Genomic DNA, 27,996 nt, shown 5'->3' with positions numbered 1-27,996 from the left:
TGTCGGATTACGCAACAGTTGGAGTGTAAGGATGACTAGCAGCTGCATTAAATCCTGTGAATAGTGACCCCGACGAATCTCCGAATCATCGTAATACTTCACATGCTGCCACTTAGGAGCGAATCCAACCTCCCCCCGCCCCCCCCCCCCCCTTTCTCCAAGTCCGTCCAGCTGGCTGCAAGCCACAGCGATGGATGTGGGCCGTCACCGGCTATCTGCTGCCCAGATGGCTCACATTGTCAGCAGGCCCGGTGCCACCCTGATCGTTTGGATGTCCAATTTGCATTCATACCCGCTCGGAACGCCTACGTGGATAAATGACCAGGCGGTGACACGTGGGGCCAGCCAGCCAAGCTTGCATGTGTGCGCCCGTTTTTGTCTTGTACTCAGTTCTATATGAGAGCTACACTATATGAAGCAATTAGTTGACGACTCATGCGTTGGGCTATACCACTTCTTGACTCTTAATTCTCTTCTTGACATTCCAAACAATTCCGTCACCAACTTCGCAGGAACGCTTTTGGGAAGGTTTTTGGTGTCCCAGTGCAAAAAGCAAGTGGCGTGGTTGGACGACTTTAGTGGAGAAGATTAGATTTGGGCCACACAAAACCATTGAGGTTTTATCAAACTAATTTCTTTCAGATGTTCAGAAATTCCTATTGCACTGTCTATATATCGGGAACGGAGATTAGCATGTTAAACTACGGTTAGAAGAGTCTGGCGTTTGTTACCATGGCGATGAGGGGCAGAGCAAGGGGGCTGAGATTAAAACCAAGCGCCAGTAATGATAGCGGAATGCTATTTTGGTATTTGCGCTTGTGTTGGCGGCATTTCATCAAGATGCCAAATGACACATCGGTGGAGCAGATCTGTGCATGTGGCACATGCAGCAGACACAAACTCAAATAAAATGTCATCGTAAAGACATGGCAAGATACCTGTAAGTGTTATTTTTCCATTTGCGCTCTGCTCTGCATTACCACAGTGTTTTGTTTTTGTTTGATTTACATTCATAAATTAAAGTACTGTTATTAACCTTCAAGCCATCGCTGGGTTTATCAGCTACTTGAATCAAGCTCACCATTCGAACTGAAACCGACAATCACAAGCAGAATTGCAAGGAAGTGCACAATAACCGCAGAGATGTATTGTCAGTGCGAAGGCGTTCAGGTATAAAATTCTTTGTGGCAAAATCCCTCAAATTAAACGCGAGTCATTTAGACCCCAGGTAGGAATTGAAAGGGATTGTTGTCCTTATGCGAGTCTTAGCAGATTTGTGTTGTCAAAATATACTGTCTATTCAAACAAAAGGAATGGCGCGCAGAATGTAATTGAACAGCCGCTGCTGATAAAATGATGAATTTGAAGTCTTGCCCCGTCAGCTTGGATCAGCCACACGGACCCGAGAATCTGCCACCCAGTTTGCGTTTATCACTTAAGAAAGGGGAAAGCAACCCAAACTTATTTTTTTCAAGAATATGTTCTATGCAAGGCTACTAGTTGAAACAAGGCATTCGAATAAATATTGCATTTGTGGAATAAGAGTTAATCCACCCGTTTTTAACCATCTCAGGGGGCGGCCATTTTGTCACTTCTGTCGACAGGAAATGACAAAATGACATCGCAACTACCCAGTGCTCAGGTAACGACCAATCACGGCTCAGCTTCATAAAACAGGTGAGCCGTGATTGGTCGTTACTTGAGCCCTGAGTAGTTGTGATGTCATTCTCAGTCGACAGAAATGACAAAATGGCCGCCCTCAGAGATGGCTAAAAACGAGTGGATTAACTCTTATTCCACAAACGCAATATTTATCAGAATGCCTTGTTTCAACTAGTGGGCTTGCATAGAACATATTCTTGAAAAAAAAAAAATTATGTGTGTCTCTGATGATTAAAAAGTGTCCTTTGCCCTCAAATTCACTCCCTCCACTTGAATTGTGCACTCTTGTGAGAGGGGAACATCGGACTCGCACACCCCGGGAGCAGGTAAAAGCTCTCGTGTCGTTTCCTTTAAGTGTTGATAAGTGTGCCTGTACTGCATGTTCGTCTGTGTTCGAGCGGCAGGAAACACGGCATCAGGATCGATAAAGAGGCCATTTAACAGGCAGTCTGAAAAACAAATCAACGGTTGGGCTGTAATGTTGTTTTGAAGAAATAAAATGGGTTTTTTTTGAGGGGGGGGGGGGGTAGCATCAATAGCAATAGTTTCATATCAGTATATCATGTATCTTGGATCGTATGTATTTTATTTGGACTCCAAGTGCTTCTGTCCTTACCAGACTTTTGCATCCGTCTAGAAAAGCAACAAAAATCAATAGATGAAGTGATTTGGGGAATTGGACACGTTGTCACATTTATCACCATTTAGTGAACAGAATTGAGGCGGCGATGCTTTTGGAGCCGTTCATGTTTGTGCATTCTGAAAAGGCCACAGACAAAACTGTTCCAAGGATTCTAAAACAGACTGAAAGTGACGCCATTGTCTGAGTCTGGCCTACAAGATTAAAAAAAAAAAAAAAATGTGAAAATAAAATCTCCCATATGCATGCAGTAAAATGTGAAAAACGTTACGAGTAAGAAGGCCAGAATAAACAGCCGATGACGATTGGTTGAAAACGCGCCGCACATCTGATGCGCTGCGGTGGATTTATTCATTGAACCACGAAAACATGGTGCGATTGTCAAGGGAAAAGCGGCTGGCCGCAAACATGAGACTCTCCATGTTTTGCTTTCTAGGGGCGGGTACATATGCAAATTATGCATCAAATTGAGTATTATTGATCAACAAATTCTAGAAACAGTATATAGTGCATTGGTACATCTGCAACACCGTAAGGCAATTCACATTTTGAACGCCAGCAAAAACCTGTGGCAACGACCTACACGAAGCAGCAATCGCATTACAATCAACATTTATTATAAAAATATCACCAATCGGGGTCATTCATGACAATCAGACGTTTCAAATGTGTGACAGCCGCTGAGCTACGAATGTGATTTGCGCCCGGCCATGAGGAAAGCAAATAAAAAGAATGCAAGGTTCTTTCTCGGGCAGCAAATGAAGGAGATGGTCTTCCGCACATCGTGCTTATTAGCCATTCCTCGCCCCCCCACCATCACCCGCCCATCACCTGCTGACATTTTTTGGAAAGGAAGAGACAGAAACTGTCAGTGTGAAACGAGGTCAGTGATAGTGAAGCTGATGGAAAATCGCCGATGAAAAGCGAGCCGACAGTGGACGGACACAAACACACAAAGCAACGCACGCTTTTTCTGGCCGTTTCTTCCGAGGCGCACAGATGTGTTGCTAAAAGGTTGCCATGACAACTCTAGCCCAGCACGTCTGGGTGAAAAACAAACAGCAGCGTGGAAAAAAAAAACAAAAAACAAAAAACAACACATCCGACTCTGTTTTCATGATCATGGCCTAAAATATAAGAAATTGCATTGTAATCCTCAGCGCGGAAAACAAATTAACTCAGGAGGGATTATTTGCTCAGAATGTGAGCACAAGACGTGAAGGATTAGTACAGATCAGCGCAACACAAACTATCATTAATCCTTAATGGTGATTTAGTATGAAAAAAAAAAACCGTTCTTTTTCGTGCAATAGATAAGAAACAAAAATAAATAGGACGTTATCGCGGACCACATCGTTAGTTGTGGGAGTACTCTTCAACCATATATGGAATGGTCAATGTGAAAGATCTCAAAATAAACATAATAATGGATCCCTCCCCACCACCCCTCCTAGAGTTACGCTGCTCATAACCCCTAGGGGGCATCATTGCACAGATAATTTCATTTCTTTGGTAGTTCTTGTCAACATTAACATGCTACTTCTCACTTTTCTCATTCAAATGATTGTGCTCTCATTCCTTGCAGACATGAAGAGCGACGCTCCAAATGCTTCGCAGGCATGTTAGTTGTAGCTGCACTTGGCATCGACAAAATGTTGCACAATGCCATGACATAAAAAGCACCAATATTTAGCGTGACTTAATGGCGACAGAGCTCATTGCTCCAATGGGGCACATTTTGTCGTCAGTACAATGCGATGGAACCTCAAAATGGTTTATAATTACGGATGCTAATTTCCCTTTGCCCATCTATGGCGTTTTGCACGTTAGCACTAAGATAGCAGACTATCGTTTGACACAATTATATGGTTTGGTTGATCATTTTAATCACTCCCTATTTTACCAATTAGGGCCTGACCGATATGGATTTTTTATTTTTTTTTTCAGGCCAATGCCAAATCCGATATTTGGCAGAATAAAATTCTTATCACCAATTAATTGGCAGATTAATTAAAAAAAAAAAACATGTTAACGCTCCCTTGACTTGTGCAGGTATGATAAGTGCCTTGAGATAACTTGTGGCATGAATTGGTCCATAATAGTATATATATATATATATATTTTTTTTTTCTTTCCACCCTCCAGGTGTGAAATTAAGCTACCAAGTAACTATTCCTGAAAACAACTCATTTACATAATGGTCACCCCAACAGAGTTTTTCAGCCAATGACTTCACTGACAGCGAAAGAGCCGCTTTCAAGTGTTGCCGAAACAAGTGTTGGATCATTTAATATTCCACACGCTTCAATTTTTAATCGGTGTGGATGTGCTGGATCAATTATTTCCCCTTACGGTACCACGTGGGGGCATGAAAGATGAATCTCCTTACATTTAATTTGAGAAAATAAGACTGAAAAAGACTTGGTAGGCCGTCATGCCTGCAGGAGCTTCTTGAGGTCCTCGTCCATCCCTCCCGTCCGCATTCGCTCCAGGCTGTGGTAGCGGTGGACCACGCGGTCGTCCGTCACCACCACCACCCTGACGCCGTGCGGGTCCTCGCCCAGCTGGCAGCCGATGGCCGAACTCACGACCATGTCCAGGCCGCCGTGGCAACCGCCTGCATTCCGATGATAGTGGCCCGAGAACACCGCCTTCACCCCTGGAGCCAGAAAGGTAGAAACGGCCATGACAAACTTTTTTTTTTTTTTTCTTTTTAAAAGAAATATGGCTAATATGGTTAATACAGTTCCATTTGATTGACATCACGTCCGACTTTGATGTACTTATAGGGAAAATCAACCCAAACAGATTTTTTTCAAGAATATGTTCCCAGCGGGCCCACCGGTTGAAACACGGCATTCTGATAAATATTGCGTTTTTGCAATATGAGTTAAGCAGCAAAATCCACAAACATCCACACACACAAAAATCACACACACACACAAAGTGACATTATGAAACATAACTAATAAGAGTTAATCCACTCGTTTTTAGCCATCTCAGGGGGCGGCCATTTTGTCATTTCCGTCGACTGAAAATGACATCACAAATTCGAATGGCTCAGGTAACGACCAATCACGGCTCAGCTTCAGAAAACAGGTGAGCCGTGATTGGTCGTTACCTGAGCCCTGAGTAGTTGTGATGTCATTTTGAGTTGAGAGAAATGACAAAATGGCCGCCCCCTGAGATGGCTAAAAACGGGTGGCATTTTGCTGCTTAACTCATATCCCACAAACACAATATTTATCAGAATGCCTTGTTTCAAGTAGTGGGCCTGCATCGAACATATTCTTGAAAAAAATATATTTGGGTTGATTTCCCCTTGAAGCCATCCAAGTTATAATGAAAAAAAAAAAAGCAATGATTTAACACCTCAGAGCACAAATGACCAAAAATAGGCCAACGCTGGTTGACTCAATGCTACACTGTGGAGAGGTGGATTGAAATAGCTCACTTAGAAGTATAAAGTCTACTTAAAATGACACCCTGCTGCTTTATTTCTTTGGTTAGTGATGTTTACTTGAAGCTCATTTGCCATTGGTAAGATTATTAATATAATAAGAAAGAATAATGCTATAGACAAGGAAGAAAGTGGGGGGGGGGGGGGGGGAGTTGCAATGAAACATCTCTCAGCCTTCCTTCCACTTACATATTCCAACAAAACAGGGACACGCATTAGGGGGTGAGGATTTTCAATTACAAACTACATTCTCATCAGAGCGACGCAGGTTGGCTCAGCCCGGCAGCGACGGCGCCGTGTCACGGCGGTGTAATCACTGGCCATGCAAAATGACGTGTGGAACAAACTTTACTTTGAACAAGGGCGGAAAAAAAACCCCGCTTGTTTATCTGTATAATTCTCCTCCGGTGTTCCGCAGGGACAAGCGCGTACATTTTATTACAATGGGATTGATTGATGTATCAAGTGCTTCCAGGACGAGCATGAATTAGGCGAGCTACGATTTGCCTGAAGGGAGTGAACATATGAGCGTTGTTTTGGCAAAAATAAGTGAATAAAAAATATCCGCACGGTAAATGAGTCTATGATTGTTTTTTTTGTTTTTTCCCCCCTCTGTAATTCTGGAATTCGCAGACACTCTGAAAAGCCACATAAGCCGCCACCCCGTGCGGGATTTGAACGCCTCACAGCGGGCGGCCTTTGATGCTTCGCTATAGGTTAGCGCTGCCTCGACGGCTGGCGCCCTTGTGGGAAAATCACCAAAGAGAAAATATGAAACAACACATTGCGATTCTACCCGTCGTAAGCGGCGTACACCACTTTCTGCGCATTGTTCCCTTGCGGTGCAGTTGGTGTGGGTGGCCCTCTGGGACTTGGAGCCTTTCAACGCCGGAGTAGCAAGGGTAAAAAATTGCTCTCATTTACTGACCCTACAATTAAATGCGGTGAAATTCGGACCTGCAACCGCACTACGTGTAACAGGGCGACGCCGGTATGCGTCTCCAGAACACTTTTCTTGCCGCGTGAAAACATTCGCACGCTGCGCTGATAATTTCTGGTCTTGTCTGGGTCTCTGTGGAAATCCTATTTACCTGCAAGCCACAAAACAGTCGCGCTTCTTTTGTGCTTTTTCTTTTATGATAAACACTCCCACGTGGGGACCGGCCTTTGCTTTAACTAGTAAGAGTCGTGAGCGATAGAGGGAGAGAGCTGTTTGTGCATTCAGAAAGGAAAAAAAAAAAAGAAAAAAAGAAAGAAAAAAAGCCAGAGTAAGCAGCCACTGTAATGAAAACATACAGAAAGCGAAGGCAGAGGGGAGGCAGTACATGCAGTCAAATTGAATTCTCAGATGGGTGAGAAAATTCACAAGAATGAGAGTAAAGTACATTTCAAATATTAAAATGTCCCCCCCTGACTGTTACGTGTAGGGCTGATTGCAACCATGTATTACACAATTGCTGAGTCTGTTTAATAACCAGAAGCACTTTTTCCTCTGCTGACAATGGCGACCAACTGATAGGGGAGATTAAAGGAATTAAAAAAAAAAAAAAAGAAAGCCAGCCGTCACGCATCTCATTATGTTTGATACCTACAACCCTTTCTTCCATGCGGTCTTTTAAATTCATCTCCCTTTCATCTGTTGGTCACTGATTTGCCAGCGACAAGATGGGATTGGCGCATTGTCGCCACCGAAACAAGCCGCCTGGCGAGTTATTTCACAAGAAGCAATTTACCTTCAACGCTGCCCTCCTCTCCTATGCAAAGTGTACGCTTGCGCCGAGGAGCCATTGTCATCAAAGTGCGGCAAAATTATTACAAATCGGAAATGCCGTTGGGTCATTTGCATGACAGAGGGGAAGCCAAATAATGTAGCGTGGAACAACATTTTATAAATCATACCAGCGCCTGACATTTCTTATTTTATTTCTTATTCACTGGCAGGCATTTTCAGACCCTCTTTTACCTTTATGTTTGAAAAGAAATATAAATGAATTCCTGGGATTGAATGGCTGGACTGTGAAAAGACAAATAAATTCGTCAATGGCAGTGAATGAATTCATGAATTAATATTTTTTGCGCCAAACGTCATTGCGTAATGCGTTTGTGGACGGCTGCAGAAGCACACCGGTGCACAGCATGGTGGCAATTTCCCCCCCCCCCCAAAAAAAATCGAATGGAATCGAAAATTGGAAACTGAAAATCGAATCGGGGCTTGAGTGAATCGTTACATCCCTGGTAACAACGTTTTCGAAATGATGTTGTCAGGTGAATGGAATCACTTAATGCATTGGCCTGCAGGCTCAGTGCTTTATCATGGCTAATCTCAATTGCTGCTTGCGGCACGAGGACACAACAGATACTCTCTATAGCAAAAAAAGAAAAGAAAAAAAAAAAAAAAAAAAAGCATTGTTCAACCTCATCATTAAAACAATGGGGTTAAAGGCTTAGCTGTGGCCTCTTATCGAATCCCTGCCGGGTGATAAATGGGCCTTCCCTTTTGAAAAGCGGAAGGCTCTTGTTGATAACGAGACCCAGTGAGAAGAGAGTGAGCGACAAAGGAAGAGAAACAGAGACTCGGGCAGAACAGAACATGCCTCATCTTGGCCGCTAATTGGCTAATGTACGTGCAGCTCAGTGGCCACGAGATACATTGGAAATCCCGACGACTATCCGTTGCGACGTTGTTTTGGTTTGGTTTGTACTCATGCGGAGTCCAAGGAAACGCTTCCCGTATATAAGGCGATATGTCCGTGCTTGTATGATGAAAATATTCCGGATGAGGAGTAGGAACTCTCAGAGGAGGAAGTGAAAGCTAGGCTAGCGGGTGGGTGGGGGTAGGGGGGGCATAGAAATCTAATTACAGTCCTCCATCTACTCCGCACTACGGTGAGAGGCGAGGCTGAGAGCACTAGTGGGATTCCCGCTATTCCAATTGCCTCTTGAATAAGACACACCGGTCCCCGGCCACGTTTTTTTTTTTAATTTATTTATTTATTTATTTTTTAGTATTCATCAAGGAGAAGTGCATCAAACTTACTCGACAAATACGACGGCAAACTTTGCGGCGCACGTCTTACTACTTCTGCTTGCGGCGACAAAAGTGCCGGTTAAACTGCACACATTGCACTGAGAAGTTGAGGCGCGACGGCGGCAAAGCCGAAGGGAGCCTTATTTACGATGATTACAGCTACGATAGCGATGAAGCAGCATGAAAGCGCCCCCCCAGGAACAATGGGAAGCTTCCTTTGGGGATGCGGGAAGGATGCCGACAAACAATCCCGACGCCGACTACATTCAAACTATCGTTTTAATTGTCCCGTATATATTAGGCTCGATTCAAAGTTTATAAAGAAAAAAAAAACCCGGAAATGAAGTGTTGCGAAAAGGAAAGGGAAAATTTAATATCAAACAAATTACTGTCACATCCCAACCTACGGTAAGTGCTTGCGCAATTAAAAAACGGGGGACTGTGTGATGCTTTACTAGCCCAACAGGGGGTCATAACGCTGAAGGAGTGAATCGTTAATATGAGCTGGAACGCAGTCAACAGTCCCGCGGTGGAGCGGCTCACTCCGACGAGCCCGACGAAGACTAATTGGCGTTGTGCCTTTTTGCCATGCGCAGCTGTGGTGCCCGGATAAAATAGAGACACGCGCGCACAAATTCATCAAGCGTGGAAAAATGCACCGCTGCACACCCATTAACGCGTTCACAAGCACAAAGGCATGCGCATGTGACACTAATATAGATGTATATTTGTTTTGATTGCATTGACACCTCCGACGAGAGAAAATAGAGAGAGGAAATTAAAATGACATATTTATTATTCTGTTTGCAGGAACTAGTTGATGGATTGGTACGGGGGGGGGGGATTCTAAAAATGAAGATATTTTTTCCCGGAAGTCAACCCAAACATATTTTCTCAAGAATATCATATAAGCAAGCCCACTAGTTGAAACAAGGCATTCTGATGAATAAATATTGCGTTTGTGGAATAAGAGTTAATCTAATCTCTGGGGGCGGCCATTTTGTCACTTCTGTCGACTGAAAATGACAAATGACCATAACCATTTTACGTCCGGAAGGGACATGATTTAGCGACTAAAGCAAACGGTCCAGAAGATAAACAACAATACAAATCTTGCCATCATGACTATTTCTATGATTGTCGTGTCAAAAAGGTTACATGTTATGACATCACAGTTGCTCGGGGCTCAGGTAACGTCCAATCACGACTCCCCGAAGCTGAGCCGCGATCGGTCGTTACCCGAGACGTCATTTTAATCCACCTGTTTTTAGCCATCTCGGGCGGGGCGGCCATTTTGTCACTTTTGTTAACTAAAAGTGACGTCGCAGTTGCTCAGGTAAGGACCAATCACGGCTCACCTGTTTTTTGTGAAGCTGAGCCGCGATTGGTCGTTACCTGAGCCCCGAGCGTCCGCGATGTCATTTTCAGTCGACAGAAGTGACAAATTGGCCGCTCCCCCCTGAAATGGCTAAAAACAGGTGTTTTTTTTTTTGCTGCTTAATTCATATTCCACAAACACAATATTAATCCGAATATCAAGTTTAGACTATAGAACATATTTTTGTAAAGAACATTTTTGGTTTGACTTCCCCTTTGCACCGATACGATTGCCAGACGTCGTCACAACAAATCCAATCAAACATTTCACTTAGGCGTTAACCATGTGGCGCCATGAAAATAAACAATCCGAAGACTGAGAATGCATAAACTGTGTCAACATCCATTTCTCATCTTGGACACTGATTGAAAAAAGCACACTTAACTCCTGTTGGACGTGTGCGCAAGGACAGACATGAGCAAGACATATTGCAACACTGTTTTCAAAGTCAGCAGGAGCATGAACGCCATCGATATTTATCACCATATGTACCGTGTGTGAGTATTGCGCACATGCCCTGTATGCAGTCCGATGCATCCTCGAGGGCTCGTCAGACCAAAATGGCGCAACACGCTTCAATGCGCGCGGACGTAACGGACGGCCGATTTCATGAAGACTCTCGCCCAACAGTCACCTTTGATGAACGATTGAGAAAAAGGTGCGCGTGAGGAGGCCCCGTCGATCGGCTGCGCAACAGTCGGCCCGATAGTGTGACCGGCGAGTGTGTGCGCGGCAAATCAAGACTTACTGTCCTTGACTGTTCCGTCGCTCTTATTATAAGTCCATCGTAATGGAATTTGAGGAAGGGATGACTTTTGGGAAGCCTTTATTAAAATCAATTGTGGCGAAATAATCCTCTCCTGTGGCTTTAGCCGCGTTATGATTCCTCCGAGCGAGGGATGTTGGGTGTGAAACAGTTGAGATATGCCGCCAATGAAGAGGGCTGACAGAAAGCGGCAAAGCATTAAAGACGATATATTCCAAACCGCCGCGCAGATGTGGAAAATCATCTGATTGTATTTTGTAGTCCCGACCGAGACAGTCATTTACAATAAGACTTGGCAGCCGCCTGGTAGCCAAAGAACAAAACGATCAAATCAATCTCAATGGCGTTTCCTGACGTCACTGTGAGACCTGACAATCCAATTTACACACAGCGACGTTGCCTTTGCACAGCAACAGGCGTTTCCGCCACGTGAGCCGATTCCATTGATTTATAAAACCCAGCCCCGGCGAGACGGAGCAGAGGAACAGAAAAGGGGAAAGTTGAACTTGTCCTACCAGCTCGCTTAAATCGCTCCATCAGGTTTTTTCTGACTTCCGTCTGTAGGTTAAAGTAGTTATCGTCCTCATCGGGCTTGGTGATGTACAGGGGAATGTGCTGGAACACTACGATGTGTTTGGGTGCCTGAACAAGGACAAACTTGGGGTGATTCTATCGTCCATTTATTGGTGGCAAATTAAAAAGCACGAGCGGAGGGCACAATTTACAGCGGAAGGTGAGACTTTGCTCAGCTGCTCATCCAGCCACGTTTCCTGAGCCTCCTTCAAGCGAGGGCAGGCAGAAGCATCGTAAAACAACTGCGAGTTCAGAACCAGGAAGAGGACTCCGCCCACCTGAGACAACATAAACAACACAATCGTTCAGTCCTAACTATAAATAGAATTATGGTGAAAATGTCTTTTGTCTTTCCATATTATCGCTGTCTTGTGAAAAACATGTGTGTTCAATTTGGGATTTTTTTTTTTTTTTTTTTTTTAATTTTCACATTAACTCATTCACTGCCAGACATTTTCAGAACCTATTTTAGCCTAAAAGTTGAAAAAATGTGAAAAAAAAAAAAAAAAAAAAAAAAAAAATATATATATATATATATATATATATATATATATATATATATATATATATATAAAAATAAAAATAAATTCCTGGGATTGATTGGCTGGACTGTGAAAAGACAAATAAATTCGTCAATGGCAGTGAATGAGTTAATGGGATGACTGTAACACATAAACCCCATTCATGTTCAAATTTTAAAAAATGAAAGAAAAAAAAAGGGACATAATTGTTTTTCACGGGACAGCATAGATTTAAAAAAAAAAAAAAACTAAAACTAATTATAAACTAAAATGGAACATTTTCGAAAAACGAACAAACTTGCTGTAATTAAAACTGGATTAACAAAATAAAAATCAAAACAAAATAAAAACTAACTATAATGAAAAATCCCAAACTATTATAACAATGTTCCTCTCAATCAATTCATCAAACACTGACAAAAGTGCATTTTCAACACCGCAAGCATATTGAGTATTTTCAAAATCCCTCGAGGCATTTCTAGGGCAGCACAAACCAAAACAAATTCAAGCAGTATACTATCCTTTTTACGTGTCTTATTTTCTTGATGACCACTCATCCAATCACCTTAAACCATGAGTTCGCCTCGCCGGTTCGCAATGGAGGGACACATTGCTAAACATTTAAATGTCATGTTGATGACGTCAGCTAATCTGCATTTTGATAGCTCGACAGCCAGCGGAGAGGTAAAAGTGCAGACAACTCATTACGTTCCTGCGCAAGCACAATTAACAATTTCCACTGAGTGTCAAATCCAAATTAAACCTTCATTAACCCCAAATGGGACAAAAATAGCACAAATTATAATCTGAAAACAGAAACTGGCACAGTGGGTGAGATGCTACATGTTTAAAGCGCTGTAACATATACCGCAGTAGTCCCAAAAAAAAAAGAAAAGTATACTTTTCAATATTTCCATAGAAAGTTCCAATAGAAATAATCTATTACCATCATAAATCCACAAACTGGAAACATTCACGCAACTTTTATGACAAAGGCTAGTCTAGGTCTAGTTAGGGATTCTCGATGTGTTGACGTCGTCGATGGCTGCAAGCATGACAACTAGGGATGTAACGATTAATCGAAAATCGATTCAAAATCGATTCGCCCCGATTAATCGATTCGATTAATCGAAAATCGAGTTGATTAAATTCATCTAGAAAATGATGTCTTGAAACGTTTTTTCATTTTGAATGTGTACCTTAAAAGAAGCTTTTGAGCCAAACATCATTGCGTGTTGCGTTTGTGGATGGCTGCACAACCACACCAGTGCACAGAGACAAGCATGCTAGCAATTTATTTAAAAATCGAATCGAAAATCGGGAACTAAAAATCAAAAATCGAATCGGGGCTTGAGTCAATCGTTACATCCCTAATGATAGCAGAATCCCAATTTTGGGAGACTTTTGCAACTGGACTTATATATAATGTAGTTGTATAAAATACACAGTATTTTTATTATTGTACAAAATATGAGTGGTAATTGCTTACCCAGAAGCTGAAATAGTCATCCCCCCACGCACTGCAGTACTGCTCCACTGTTCTTGGGGTGGGGGTGTTACCGAGGTCATGATTGCCACTGACGAACACGAGTGGGATAGAAGGGTCTGTCCCCTTCAATGCAGTCTTTAGGTCTCGCTCCTGATGCTCTTTGAGAGGGGAACCTGCAGATGAAAGGGGAAAAAAAAAAAAAAAAGGGGCCGATGAGAGGTTGCGGTAGTTAAAACTGTGTTCAAACACAGCATAAACATACCCCACCTGTGATCTGACCAGAATGGGACCGTCTGTGAAGTGGCAACTTGTGACTGGAGCTGCTTTCCATGCTCCATTTCTAAACATGACGAGATTGGTTGCGCAACCAGTGTATACATCTGCTATAGATGTTCATGATAGGGTTGAACGAAGCCCAAGTGCTCAATGTAGGCAATTCGCCGGGAAAAGAGCCTCTGCTTCTTCCAATTAACTCATTCACTGCCAATGACGGATTTATTTGTCTTTTCACAGTCCAGCCATTCAATCCCAGGAATTTATTCATATTTTTTTTCACATTTTTTCTCAAACGTTCGGGTAAAAGAGGGTCTGAAAATGTCTGGCAGTGAATGAGTTAAGAGTTGGTTGAGGTAGTGATCTGATTAGAATGCCAGCAAAATACCATCTCCTCTTGGGTTTGTTTTATGAATAGCTGGCAGACTGACAACAGTCCCAACTATGTGGATTTATTTCACCATCACATTATCTGTCCGTTGCGAAAAATTCCAGCCACGGAGCAGAGGTCGTTGCGCCCGTGAAGCTGGAATGGAAGATAGGGTAGAATGCACAAGTTGTCATTAGAAATGCTGAGGCAAGTCAGCGCACCTGCTAGCTCTGGAATAACCACACCGTTACACGCATTTGGATTTTAAGTAAAGCAATTCAGCAGAATCACTTAGAGGCAGCATAACACGCTGATGTATTGACTCCACAGCAGAATTATATTTTTCCACTGCACCCTGTAATTAAGGGAAGGTATCCTAAATCTAATATTTACACTGCGATTTTAATTGTTTTGCAGGAGGCGCCAAAGCTGACCTCAAGGTTCTCCGAAAGAGTGAATGTGGATAAACATCAGTTAAAGCAGCACTGGGCAAGAATTCGACCTTAAGAAAAACAACTCACTCTCTTGATGGAAACTCTTTTGATGAAAACATTGACTTACAGGTAGTTGAATGGGACTTTTGTCATGCCCTGGGGTGGGGTCTGTATCGTTTTTACTGGCACTAAGCAATTTTGAGAAGGATCAACCCTGGCACGCCAAAAAAAATACAAATGTCATGAATTGCTTTACGGCGTACTCACTTCCTCATTTCGCTATAAGGACGGAAGTCGATTCGAACGTCTACGCGCTATTACTGCTGTCATGTCAGAAGCCCCAAAACAAACAAAAAAACAAAACAAAATTAGATTCATTACCTCATCGCTATTTATCTTTCACACAGCCACCGGAAATAGAAATGAAATTCAGTCCAACTTGCAAGCCAGCGAGAGCTCAGGATTTCACGACACTGGCGCGCATGGGAAATGTGGTTGACTTGTCAAAACACTACCGCTTTCGTCCACATGGCGCCGCCATAATCAACAAAAACTGACATATGACACAGTGTGGCTCTAAAGCCGTACACCAGATGGACCTACAACATATTATAAAATGCATAGTCCATTTTTTTCAATTTTTCTATTCATGAGTCGCTATGCTAGCTTGGTTTACGCCGTTCATGGCCTGATTTTAGACCACTGCCAGGGCTGAAAAGGATGACGCGATAAATGTTTGTCAACACAATACCAAAAGCCTACAAAGCTGCCGTCATGAACTCAAACGAGCTGTCGATAGTATACAGTATGTTGTGAAAACAAAGACCCTTTCTCCCCCCCAGTGTGAGTTTTTGCAAGTGGCGTCAAATGGATGTGAGAACTGAGCGTGAGCCGGATCAAACTTGTGCGCTCTCAGCAGTTAATGCAAAGGCTTGGCTGGACTGTAAGGATGAAGAGCGATCTAAGCCTGTAGGTGAAGCTTTTGATCTACTCGTCGATCAACATTCCCATCTTCACCCCCTGCTTCTTTGAAGACTGGAAGTCAAAAAAAAAAAAAAATCAAATAAGCAGATACAAGCGGTCAGAATGAGTTCCCTTCACGGTTCGGAAGACAAAAGTCGAGTCGGGGGTGTCTGCGGCAGCTGACAAACATTGCCTTTCTTCAACTTGGAAGTGAATTAAGCCAAAACGTTTGGATTTGATTGATGATCAAATGTTCACAAATATTTATGATGTAATTAGGTCTGTCAAAGTTAAAGCATTAACTACGGAGATTAATTTGAATGTCATGACGCACTGAAAAAAAAAAAAATTTACTCAGTTAACTCAGTTGGTTGGACTTCCTGTGGCAGCTGACCTCTGCTCACTTTGCAACCAAACTTAGAGGCGAGTCACTGGCGCAAAGACAGACTTTTATCCAATCCAATCCAATTTCAAATACCACCATCAGTTGTACATCTTTGGTGTATTGTTCGACAGTTGGGTTTCACAGACAAAGAATCTTATTCATGGATCAAAGAAAAACTATTAGGACAGTCTTTGAATAGAAATGTACTTAAAAAAAAATATATATATATCCACATTAATTCCAAGATTTAATTAAAGTTAAAAAAATACGATTAATCGCGATCAATTCTGGAAAAATTTGCGATTAATTTTCCAATTATGGAAAAATTTGCGATTAAGTAAAAAAATTGTAATAGCTTTAGATATTATATAATAATAATAATACATGGATTCTATTGATGAGTTTGAAAGCAGGAAAAGCAGCTCAGCTTACCTGTAAACTTAAATGAAAGAACCATAACATTTCCCCATTGCGGGACTAATAAACACCATCTATTCTGTCTCCGTGCTTTTGTATAGCGTACACATCCGCATTTATACTACACAATTTCCGGAGCCAAGGTAATCTGTACTTCACATTGATGAGCTTTACTCACACGCCCGCGACAACAGACAGCAACGCTCCCGCCACTGTTCCGTGAGGAAAACGCCGTACGCATCCCCAGAGACGCTGCTTGAATCCTTTGTGGTGCTCATTAGCGGGCCGTTATGTCCAGCGTGTTTCTCTAATTTAATCAGCTCGCCAACTCAAACTTCTCAACCACGACGCCCTACCGCCCCCCTGAAACTTTGCGCTTTTTAATTGTCGGCTTTGAAAATAAGTGAAAAAAAAAAAAAAAAAAGGCTCCTGTGGGTGAAAACGGCAGACAAGGTAGATTCTTATGTCGATTGAAAATACAACATTTTCCGTGACTGTGAATGGTTGTTTGTATGTGCCGCGCGATTGGCCGTCAGCTGGGATAGAAGATGGAAGGATTGAGGTCGCAACCTTTGCCCTGAAACGTCCTTTGCAACTGAACCGATCCGAATTTTAATTGAAGTTCCCCGCACTACTGCGCGCGCTGCCGATTTCCGAAACGATGCCCCGTGCTCAATACAATCCTCCATTTTTTTCCCCCCCCATTTGCGTTAACAGTTCAATTACGGCGAGTGACATGCCCGTTTGGATTGGGTCAATGACATTGCAGCTTGCGAGCAAAGGTCACGAGTCGGCCTTCCGTTTCCTCCCCTTTGGCTGCCGTCGTTGCTTTGCCGCAACTCATTCCTTTCAGACGCATCGAAAAGACAGATGAGAAGCAGGGTATCCCCAAGGCTATGCTTGCGTTAACTGACAGATGTCAAAATAAGGTACGAGATAGCAAACAGCAGCTGTTTGCTCAAGATTGAAGAGAGAAGAAAAAAAAAAAAGCGAAGATGTCAGATTGAGCCAAAGGAGCTATAATAGAGGGAAATGTGTGCCAACAGAAACACACTTGCCAATTTCCTGTCACCAACAGGCAAGCGGCATTGTCAACGCTGGTTGACAGCTCATTCATTCCGCAATGCAAATAGTTTGAGGGGAACTAAGGCGGAGCCAGACAGCCGCCAACAACGACAAGCTCTTGCTATTTTACTGGATGTAACTATTCATATAAAAGGGATATGGAGTAGTATGCTTTGGGACAATGAGCAGTTGACAAGTGATTTAATGTGAGCTATTTTTCAGATCACAACGAAAGTCACGAGAGTACATGCCGAGAGAGGGAGGGACTCCGACGGATTCGCCTCAACTCACTTTCCGTGTCCACTGCCCAGGGCTCAGTATCACGCAAAAGGTAGTTTGCAGAGGTGGACGGCTTGCGGCTTTTTGTTTTGTTTTGTTTGCTCAACACACGGTTCATAAATCCTTTGAACCATTTCTATGACGATGTTACCGTGTGGCGGCAAGCGAAAGATTCACGGTAAAAAAAGGGGATTGGCTCCATGCGCTATGGGGAGTTGTCAATTTCAAATTAGGTCTTCATTTATTTAAAATCAGAAACATATGTTAATATACGTGGGTCATGGCTAATTTGACATTGCCTTATAATTGGAAATTTTATGATAGAAAACGGGAACTTCCTTTTTTTTATTTATTTTTTGCTTCCCAATGGTAACCAAAGCAAAAAGCACAGCTAATCTGGCCCGATCAAAAGTCGAAATCAGAATAGAAACTAAAGCTTGCAGAGAATAGCCAGGAGGGCTGTGCTTTTTTCATAGATAAATATCAGCTGCTGCCATGAGGGACGATGTTGTTTACAGACTGGCTGGGAAACAGAGCAGGCTCAGGCTCAAACCTTCCTCGGCATGGAATATCTTACATGACTGAACCGCCCATCGCCTAGGCACAGATCAGTTGATTTCGTCTGAAAAATGCAAGCGAGGGAACCTTGCCATAACAAGAGTCCATGTATTAATAGTGTGCATGCGGTGCATATATGTATCATCTCTAATCATCAGCAAAACACATGAGCAAAAAATGATACATTTCCATGGACAAAACGTGGACCATTAAACACAAAAAAAGAATATTAACAAATTCAAAAAATTTCATGTTTGTCTGTGGAACTTATCCATAGCTATTGGCTGAAAAACTCTTTGAAATGCCTGCACACAGGCTACTAAATACTACTACTACTATTAAGTCGCATGCAAATAGTTTGTAAAGTCTGTCAAGACGGACTGCTTTAGTGAGGCGTCACTAAAGCAACAATCATGAGCGTCATAGTCACTATTTTGTATAAAATACATCTTTTCACCCCAAAAAAAACGCTTGGGGTCCAAAACAGGGGACTTAGGTGAAAACAACCCATATTTTTCTGCTCATTACTAAAAATTGGTATAAGGAAGAAAAACTTTTTTGGTGTGATAAAAACAGCCATAATTGTGAGTATCCCGCAGAGGGTCTTTTTTTTTTTTTTTTTTTACCTGGCATGGCATGGACCAAGTCACCACAGAGCACCATAAACCTTGGCCGAGGACGCAACTGGTTCATGGCTTCCACCGCTTGTTTGGTGAGCTCAACTTCCTCTGCCCATTCATCTCCATCGCTTTTGGAGTTGCCCTCTCGCCATGCCTTCATCAGGCCGAGCTGGGGGTCTGCAGCCTGGATGAAGTAGAACGGTCCCGTCCACTCATGCTCGATATCTGCCGAGGAAAAAAAAAAAAAAAAAAAAAATTAAGACACAGTTTGGGACATCATGGGGAAAAAAAAAGTCAAACGCAAAAGCTACTCATGTGTTTTTTTTTTAAAGATGTATTTGGTATGTAAGGGATTTGATTAAAAATAGTGCAATAAATAAATGTTCCAATCATTTAGTAGGTCAAAGCCCACTGTGGAAGTATTCTTTCATGGACGACTCAAATCAATATTTATCCAAGGCAACCGCTATGACTTGTTGGGTCACCTCACATGCCAACTTCATGAGTAACCCTTGCAAAAATTATTCACAAAATGTTGGAAAGATTGAAAGGCAAAGGTTAGCGGTTTGCATAATCCAGATAGCGAGACCAAATTGTGCCAATCTTTCCGTAAAAAAGGAAAGGGAGCAGACTCAGTCTCTGATGGTAATGATGGATGATGGGCCGAATCAGGAAGAAAAAAATTGTGCTCCCCCAACAAACCTTTAAAACGTTACCATGTGTCGTCTGACATCCATCGGTCAAAATAAGAATTAAAGATTATATCAAGAGGAATTACACCACTCAATCTACACTCGTCACACTCTGGGTCAACTCACTCGGTTTTGGGTGGCGGTTCTGTTTCATGAAAATGCAAAGTGCAGCCGTTAGTTACCATGGCGACCAGGGACGGCGCGAGGGCATGCGACAGTGAGCGAATACAGTCAGTGCTGCCAAATGAGCACATTTTCACTAGATTCAGCCACTTTTCGAAAATCTTTAGGAAACTATTTTTTAAAAATAAAATAAATAAAGACTGCAAATTAGTGGAGCTTGCGCAACACCACGACTACTAGACCAGTATTTGATACAAAGCACATCATGTCATTTCAGGTGGCATAACAAACAGTCATGTACCTGTCGCGACGGACTGCCGCCACTGTGGCACATCTGTATGCTGCACAGATCCCCTCACTCAGCGGGTGTCCAGGACCGCTGTTTAACATGCGCCTCACTCCCGAATAAGACTGTGATAATTCTGTCCTCGAGAGGAATTTGATAGAATACGACTCAGTGACAAAAGTCTGTTTGACTTCTGGGGAAACAGACAAGAACAAGCCCGGCAATGACACCCCCACTACCCCACATTGGTGCAATTGACATTTTAGAAATGAAGTGAACACACATTCTTCTCGGATTACCATCATTTCAGAGAAAATGACAGCCCAAATGTCACCAGGGCGCATTCCAGGCAGCAGGCGCACAATTTTCTTTTTGCTCTGGTTTGAAGTTGAAAAATATGAACATGTGAGAAAAACAAATAGACCTGCATCCCTGACATAGTTCAGCCTTCAAAGGGCCTGCCCTCCAGCCAAGTGTGAAACCGTAACTTAAGTAGGGTCCTACAATTCCTGATCCTTGGGTGTACTTTTGACAAAAGCTTGTTCCAAACATTTTCGATTTGGACAAAATGCACAGAGGCTTTTAAGAATCCCTAAAATCAAAACGAATTCATCTATAGTGAAGTTTACATCGTATGTTAATTTCCTGACATAACTAGAACAGTAATACACACTTGTTCCGGAAGCCCATTTTGATTTTAAAACATTTAAAGCCAACGGACGCCTAAATATGCTTCCCTTCACACAGCAGCATATTCAAATCACACAGAGAAGCATATGCAGAAGCATTTGCGCTCGACGTGTGCGCACACTCCTTTTATAGAGCTGCAATGGGGATCTCAAATTAATCCTGAAAGCCTTTTATGCTCCGGGTGCAATTTATAGAACAATGGCTCTCTCTGTAGTCAGATATATGAACTATTTTACCGACAAAGAGGAAGATTAAACCACACATGCGCGTGAGCGCGCACAAGGACCGTTCCGAGGCGCCTGTAAAGCTCCCCTGATAAGCAGTACACATCTTCAAACACAAATCGTTGAATCTCTCATGTGGCAGACCCTGAACTCGAATCAAAATGTATCTTCATTTGAGATTGAAGCACGAAAACGTAGCATTGGTCAATTCTACAGATTACTTTGCATGTCCTTCGACCAGCAAATTCATTTCCAAGATGATGCGTTATGCACCATGGCCACAATCACGAAACAAGCTCAACTGAGTGAACTTAACTACACGTTTGATTGAACTTGCGATTAGGTTCGACATCTTAAATATGTATACGTTTGATTGTCCCATTTCTTAATTAAAACAAAACGAAAGTAGGGCTGCGCAAGTATGGTTACGTAAATACATGCAAGTTTCGGTTCCCGTTATTATAAAAAACGATGACCATTCATATGTCAGTTTCAAAGTTACCGAAAGCAGATTTAATACAAATAAACACACCATAGAATGATAAAACATTCTGTATAGTAAATTCGATTATATGTACTGTGGTTTAGTAAAACACAATCATCATTCAAGACAGAAAACAAAATAGCCACTTAACTTGGCTTTAAATGACACGGGATAGACTGTTAATACAACGAAAATACAAGTTACGTAGTCGTGTACACAACCAGCGACCTCAACTTATTATAAAGGCAGGAAGAGCTAAATCGTTAGCCTTAAAGTTTCGTAACCGGAGCTAATAGAGCTAACGTAGCGCGAGTACCTTCACTGAGTCCAGTGAATGTCCGATGTTTTGCACGAAGAAAGATATCCTCAGTCCCAGCCATTGGATTTCCAAGTTAGAGAATTGTTGCAAGCCTGTGTTATTTGAATATTTTTTTCGGAGCCAGCCTCCTGTCTCGATGGCTGTCCGGCTGGTGCTAAAGCTAACCCGGGTGACTATCGGTGCTCGATTACAATGCCTGTTTTGTCTGCCAGTGTCTTCTGCTGTGGGGCGTTCACATGCTGCTACATTTTATGACAGAACTCGGATTTGATTGGACTTGTGCAACATCTAGAGTTTCAAATCTATTCTATTCTCTTCTGCAGTGTTGCATGTTTTTACATACGTTTCCAATAGACCTGAATCTGATTCGCTTGCCCCACTTTGATAATTAAACGAAGAAACCATCAAACCAAATTAAAATGACCTTCATTATTATTACTACCTAACTATTAATTATGATTACCTTTCTGAGAAGAGAATTTCTGTTCCAAGATCTCATTCGTTTGTGCAAGTGAGGGTATTAGCCATCTGGTATTTGGTACTTCTGCAACTTCCTGTATACTGTGAAGAACACACAGTATAGTTGAAGAACACTAATATAATTGAACATGTTGATTAGTGGTTCGGATTATGGACGGATGGAAAAACTGAATTCTGTGCGGTCAACGTTCTAATGGAACCCTTTGGACAGAGGTTAGGGGGTTTCAGCACCATGGATAGGGCTTGCTCTAAATCAGTAAAGAAACGGTCTTGACCAATCCCTCGACCCATCCATCCATTTTCTATACCGCTCCTTCTCTTCAGGGTCACCTGGGGGCCCGTGCTGACTCCAATCTCAAGCTGATAACTGTCAGTTATGGGGCTAGCTTTTCGGGGTTGATCTTAAATAAATATATAAGTTATATCAAGGGTGTACCTCTTGCCAATAGTCAGCTAGAATCTGTTCCAGCTCCCCTGCGACCTTAATGAGCACAAACGCAATAGAAAATGGCTGGATCATGTGTTAAATGTAGTCTAAGGATTATAGGCAAGGTCCTTTTACATGCTTCAATTCTCAAATTTGGGTCCTTGCCTGTTGAAGATTAAAATAGATAAAGTGGCAAGTTACTGATGGTGTCATGGTTCACTAGCCTGAATTTCGTGTAGGCAGCGCGAGTGCAGTTCCCACTCACTGAGAGTGTGAATGGTTGTCTGTCTTCGTAGCTGTGTCTCAATTCAGGGTCTGCACCCTTCACTGGCTGCATTTGCAGAGTGGTGAGATCATTGCGCCACGCAAAGGCTGTCCCAGTTCGACAAAGGGCAGGCTCCCTCGCAGACCCCCCACCCCTGTTTAGATGATGTGATTAGGGGACACATTTCTGGGTTTTTGTTTTTTTTTTTAAGCCGATGGAAGGTAATAGAAAGTGCTGAACGTAATCATGCTTGTGTGATTAAAGATTCAGGTAGACTCTAGGATACCTTATTAAACTAATCTGTTCCATTAGTCTTCACAACTACAGTACAATTACTTCCACTATAATAATGTTAACAAAGGGAATCAAGTGCTACCTTTTAGGATTCCAGCAATAAAGACCATGCTGTCTTCTGTATGTCATCTGGGGTGAGATTTGGTTTACTGTTTGCATGCAATAGCCTTTGAAAAGCAGAGGCCCGCAAAACAAGTGCATTTGAATTTGGCGTTACTGTGACGTAGATGAGACGCTCATTATTCAAGTATCAGCCCACTTTGTGCTTGCAACATGGCCACTCAACTCAGGAAAAAATGGCTGAACGTCGATGGTGTCTATTGCGAAGTGAAAACTTTAGCCAACCTCAGACAAGTTGAGGAATAAATACAATACAATACAACTTTATTCATACATAGCGCATTTCATAACAGCTGCAGCTGTAACAAAGCACTTTACATTTAACAAAAATAGCAGTAATACAACAACAAAGACAGTGAAAGCAATCAACTGAAACAAATGAATGATACTAAAGCATTCAGTCGACACCGGAAAACAACAGAAAAGTGTCAGTCTCACGTTGAGTCAAAAGCCAAAGAATAAAAATGTGTTTTGGATCGATTGATTAATTGATAAAGCATTGTCTGTGCAGTTATTAAAGGTGTTATGATGGCAATGGTTTGACCTTTCACAAAATTGAATTTCCTTGAGGTTCCACTGCAAATTTTGTCTCTACTTTTTCCAAACAGATTTTCTGCCCAAAAGTCAACAACAAATCAATTTAGCCAGAATGAACTAGACACACAACTGCTGCGGCCATATCTGCCCCCCTGCCGCTGGGCCTAGTGTTGGATACACATGCTTTGGCGGCTGAACTATTGCCATGATGTCACTCTGTGGAAAACATCCGCACGAGTCATTGTCCATTTTCACACATTGCACTACAGTAATTGAGTCGTCTGATTTCCAAAACAATGCATCTTATTCGGTCAACAAATTTGTACAACATTTTTAAATCAGAGATGCAAATAAACCTTTCCAGATTATGTTTTGCGCTGATTCTGACTCTGTCCTTGTATTTTCTCTAGCACAATCATATAAATAACAATAGTATATATTTAATAATATTTATGAATCAAGGGCTGGTTTCAGCAACAGAAGGATTTTTTTTTTGCTCATGGTAAAATCCGTATTGCGCTAGTTGGTCAAACTTAAAGCAGACGTCAACTCAAACATAGTTTTCAGGAATATGTTCCCAGCAGGCCCACCTAGTTGAAACACGGCATTCTGATTAATTTTGCGTTCGTGGAATATAAGTTAAGCAGCAAATTGCACTCGTTTTTAGCCATCTCCGGGGGCGGCCATTTTGTCTTCTGTCGACTGAAAATGACATCACAGCCAGCTGCTCACAACGACCGATCACGGCTGATCTGTTTTCTGAATCTGAGCCGTGATTTGTCATTGTGAGCAGCTGTGATGTCATTTTCAGTCAACAGGAGACAAAATGGCCGCCCCCGGAGATGGCTAAAAACGAGTGGATTAACACTTATCCCACAAACGCAATATTGTGGGCTTGCATAGAACATATTCTTGAAAAAAAATGTTTGCGTTGACTTCCCCTTTAAAAAAAAAATAAAAAAAATAAATAAATAAAATCTCAACAACCTGATGTCCTATAGAGAAAATTAACGGCATTTCTAAATTGTCATCAAAAATATGTTTAAAGACATATGTAGCCATGCTGTTGATCAGTGTTATTGGGAAAACAGAGCTCCCACAGCACTTCTGGACTCAAAGCACAACACAATTGCATATCGAAGGTTTTTTTTTTTTTTAAATCACGTGATTTCATAATGTTGAACGTCTATTCGGAGCCTCGCTCTCTCTCTCTCTCTCTCTCTCTCTTCCTCCCCCTTCCGCCTGTTTTCCTCCTCCTCTGTTTAGCGCACCAGGCTCTCCCACCACATTTCTCACTGCGCTCTCCTCCTCTGTGCTGCAAGTGGTGCGTAATAGCGCGCCGATGGATGCGTAAAGCGCAGAACTCTTTGGGAGGGGGGCAAAAAAAAAGAAAGAAAAAACCCCACCTCTCCGATAAGACACACAGAGCAACCAGTGCTTTGAATCTTGCATGCTTTTATATGATGTTAGTTAAGATGTTCATCAGCTCGGACGAAGGCGCGTTGCTGTTTGGATGTATGTTTCTGGACTTTTCAGCGTGGCATGACCGCCTCCCCTCTTCGAGTCTCGGCGTTTCAGCGTGAAGTTGAACGGAGGAGGAAGCTACCATGAGGGGCGACTCCTTTCTCCTCGCATTCCTGCTGCTCAAAGTTACAGCTCTGGTGTGCAAGGCGGACGGAGAGCCGGGCTTGCTCGGGGGCTTCGTGATGATCGCCACCTCCAACGGCTCCAGGGAGGAGGAGAGCGTGTCCGAGGAGACCCCGCACACCGAGGACAAATGTCGGGGCTACTACGACGTGATGGGCCAGTGGGACCCTCCGTTTATTTGCAAAACGGGCAATTATTTGTACTGCTGCGGCACCTGTGGCTTCCGCTTCTGCTGCTCCTACAAACACTCTCGACTGGATCAGAGCACCTGTAAAAACTATGACACCCCACTGTGGATGAAGACCGGCCAGACCCCGTATAAGAAAATGAACAAGATGCACGACAACGCTAAAGACAAGACGAACTTAATTGTTTACATCATATGTGGAGTTGTGGCTATTATGGCGCTCGTGGGGATTTTCACCAAATTGGGTCTCGAAAAGGCGCACCGTCCACAGCGAGAGAACATGTCCAGGTAATTGTTGAATGCTAATTGCTTCTCATAGTAGCCTCCAAAAAAAGTGCCCTCCCCCTTTTGTGCAAACTTGCTCATTTGATTTCGCATCAAATCGCTAGTGCGCACCTTCGCACGCAAAATCCAAAACAGCACGAGTTGGATACTGCTTAGTTGGATACTGTTTTCCCTCTTCACGCATCCACTGTGCTGTGGCATAACATTACGTGAGCCACGCTCCTCTCAACAGGCGGGGGCGGTTTCTTTCACCCGAGTCTAAGGCATCGCGCTCCATTTCTGCAAACGCTCTCATAGGAGCTTAACTGTAGCATGTGCAATCATCGGGGAAAACTGCGCAAATTAATGTGAACTAAGTAGTTGTTGTGTCAATCTTGCATCGGCTATGCGTCCAATCGCATAGAAAGATGCGGCGTAGTATAGGCCTCGTGCAGTTCAGCTGAATAATCAAATTACACACATAAACGCACGTGTTACTTCATTGTGGAAAAGATGGGGGATTTGAACACGATTTGGGTTAGTACACTAAACAAATGCTACTGTATATGGAGATAGGAATCCAAATGCTCATTAATAACAAATAGGATAACCAGACATTGAGGTGTCCCGAGAGGTGAAAGAATGCAGCGTGTTTCCTTCACCTTTATTTCCTTCCTTTCAATGTTTTACAGGGCGGTGGCCAGTGTGCTGCAAGGCGGGTGTCCAGGTGAGCAGTACCGGGGGGAGGAGACCCTTGGCATGCATTCCAAGCACTACGTTTCCAGGGGTGCGAACCTTCGTAAGTTCCTTTTTTGGGCTGTGCGTCAGGATTTAAAAAAAAAAAAAAAAAAAAAAAAGGAGGGGGGGCTCATTTAGTATAGCTTGAAGTTTGTTATTGAAACGCTGTCACATGATGCTTTTTTTTTTTTTTTTTTACCTCTGAATGTTGGATATATTTTTGCACTGACCAGATTATATGCATCACAATCACATGATGTAACCGGAATAAGGAAAGTGGGTGTGTGGGTTGGGGAGGAAGGAGCGTGCGGCTGCGTGAGCGGGAGCTGGTGTGCCGGCTGGGACTTTCAAGGGTGGTGTTAACGGAGAGCATCCCAATGCCATCCATTTATGTGGAATCCCGTGGGCTACTACACCACTAAGCCTCATTGTGTTTTAACAGCCGAGATCAAACAAAATGAACATGCAAATATGAGCGGACCTGATGATGCACGATTAGCATGCAGCAGTCCAAGCACTTCAAAGTAGCTGTAAAGTCATTAAAACAACAACCTACAACGGTTGTTCATGTTTAGCTGACAACTTCCGCTTAGTTCTACGATTAGTGTTCGTTATGTCATGTAGTTGCAGTTCCTTGGAGCCAGCGCAGACATGAGATTGTAAAGTGTGCATTTTGAATTTCATTCACTGTGATTAAATTCAATCGATTTTGTTTTAACATCAAATTCTTTTCAGGGTGAGAAATGGCTGCATCACAATTGGCATACCGGGCATTTGTGAGAACAATACATCGCATGGCAAAAAAAACATAGGTTGTAATTATTTCAAATTGTTGGCATGGAAGGACAAAAAAAAAAAAAAAAAATATCACACTTGCAGTCTTTTGCTCTTTGTGAGTGGGCATTTTTTTCTGTCCTCGCAGTGGGAGAGACGAGATAGTGGGGTGGCCTATCACCTGAGTGGACGCTGCTGTGAAATGGCGATTACTATTTGCAGTGTGGAATCCACACTCTGTGAACCCTCTAATCCTCTGCTTGCGGGTAATCATGTGGACCGTTATTAACCTCTGGATAAGACAGGCGGCCGGATCGGTTCAGGGCTCCTTCCGCTGGCATGGGTGACTATTCATTACGGGGGCAGAGAGGGGAAGCTGGCTTGGAGAGGAATTAAGTATGGATTTGCCCTATGTAGACATGTTGTTCTTGTTTTAAATGATTATCAGATGATGCATGGACTGAAAGGGGCCCTCTGGTGTCGGTGTGAGTGCAAAGAGAAGGGAAGAGGATAATGGGTGGTAATTGCAATGTAAAGATAAGTGCCAAGGTTCAATGGGCCACA

The 27,996-nt window shown here is 42.7% G+C and overlaps 2 protein-coding genes across 4 annotated transcripts in view; one reads left to right on the top strand and one right to left on the bottom strand.

The window, feature by feature from the left end:
- Window positions 1-2,607: 2,607 nt before the first annotated feature.
- The window catches only part of cpped1 (calcineurin-like phosphoesterase domain containing 1), a 106,779-nt gene continuing 81,390 nt past the window's right edge, over window positions 2,608-27,996 (bottom strand). The window contains exons 1-6 of one of the 2 annotated variants that reach the window (XM_086016804.1): window positions 21,697-21,922; window positions 18,888-19,106; window positions 13,518-13,690; window positions 11,660-11,785; window positions 11,450-11,576; window positions 2,608-4,961 (exon numbers count right to left, since the gene is read on the bottom strand). In XM_086016804.1, the coding sequence (XP_085872930.1) occupies window positions 4,735-4,961; window positions 11,450-11,576; window positions 11,660-11,785; window positions 13,518-13,690; window positions 18,888-19,106; window positions 21,697-21,760 (936 nt within the window). In that variant the 5' untranslated portion in view covers window positions 21,761-21,922 and the 3' untranslated portion in view covers window positions 2,608-4,734. Of the gene's footprint in view, window positions 4,962-11,449; window positions 11,577-11,659; window positions 11,786-13,517; window positions 13,691-18,887; window positions 19,107-21,696; window positions 21,923-27,996 lie in introns of those variants that run through there. The other variant, XM_086016805.1, reaches the window with a different exon arrangement.
- shisa9a (shisa family member 9a) overlaps window positions 25,116-27,996 on the top strand; it is a 39,747-nt gene continuing 36,866 nt past the window's right edge. Inside the window, exons 1-2 of one of the 2 annotated variants that reach the window (XM_086016803.1) lie at window positions 25,116-25,944; window positions 26,613-26,707. In XM_086016803.1, the coding sequence (XP_085872929.1) occupies window positions 25,430-25,944; window positions 26,613-26,707 (610 nt within the window). In that variant the 5' untranslated portion in view covers window positions 25,116-25,429. Of the gene's footprint in view, window positions 25,945-26,612; window positions 26,720-27,996 lie in introns of both variants that reach the window. The other variant, XM_086016802.1, reaches the window with a different exon arrangement.

The sequence above is a fragment of the Filicampus tigris genome, chromosome 19 (assembly GCF_054856515.1).
Source record: "Filicampus tigris isolate MCC_2025a chromosome 19, RoL_Ftig_1.0, whole genome shotgun sequence".
Lineage (NCBI taxonomy): Eukaryota > Metazoa > Chordata > Actinopteri > Syngnathiformes > Syngnathidae > Filicampus > Filicampus tigris.
Note: the sequence above shows the minus strand (reverse complement) of the source record. Positions and strands in the feature narration are given on the sequence as shown.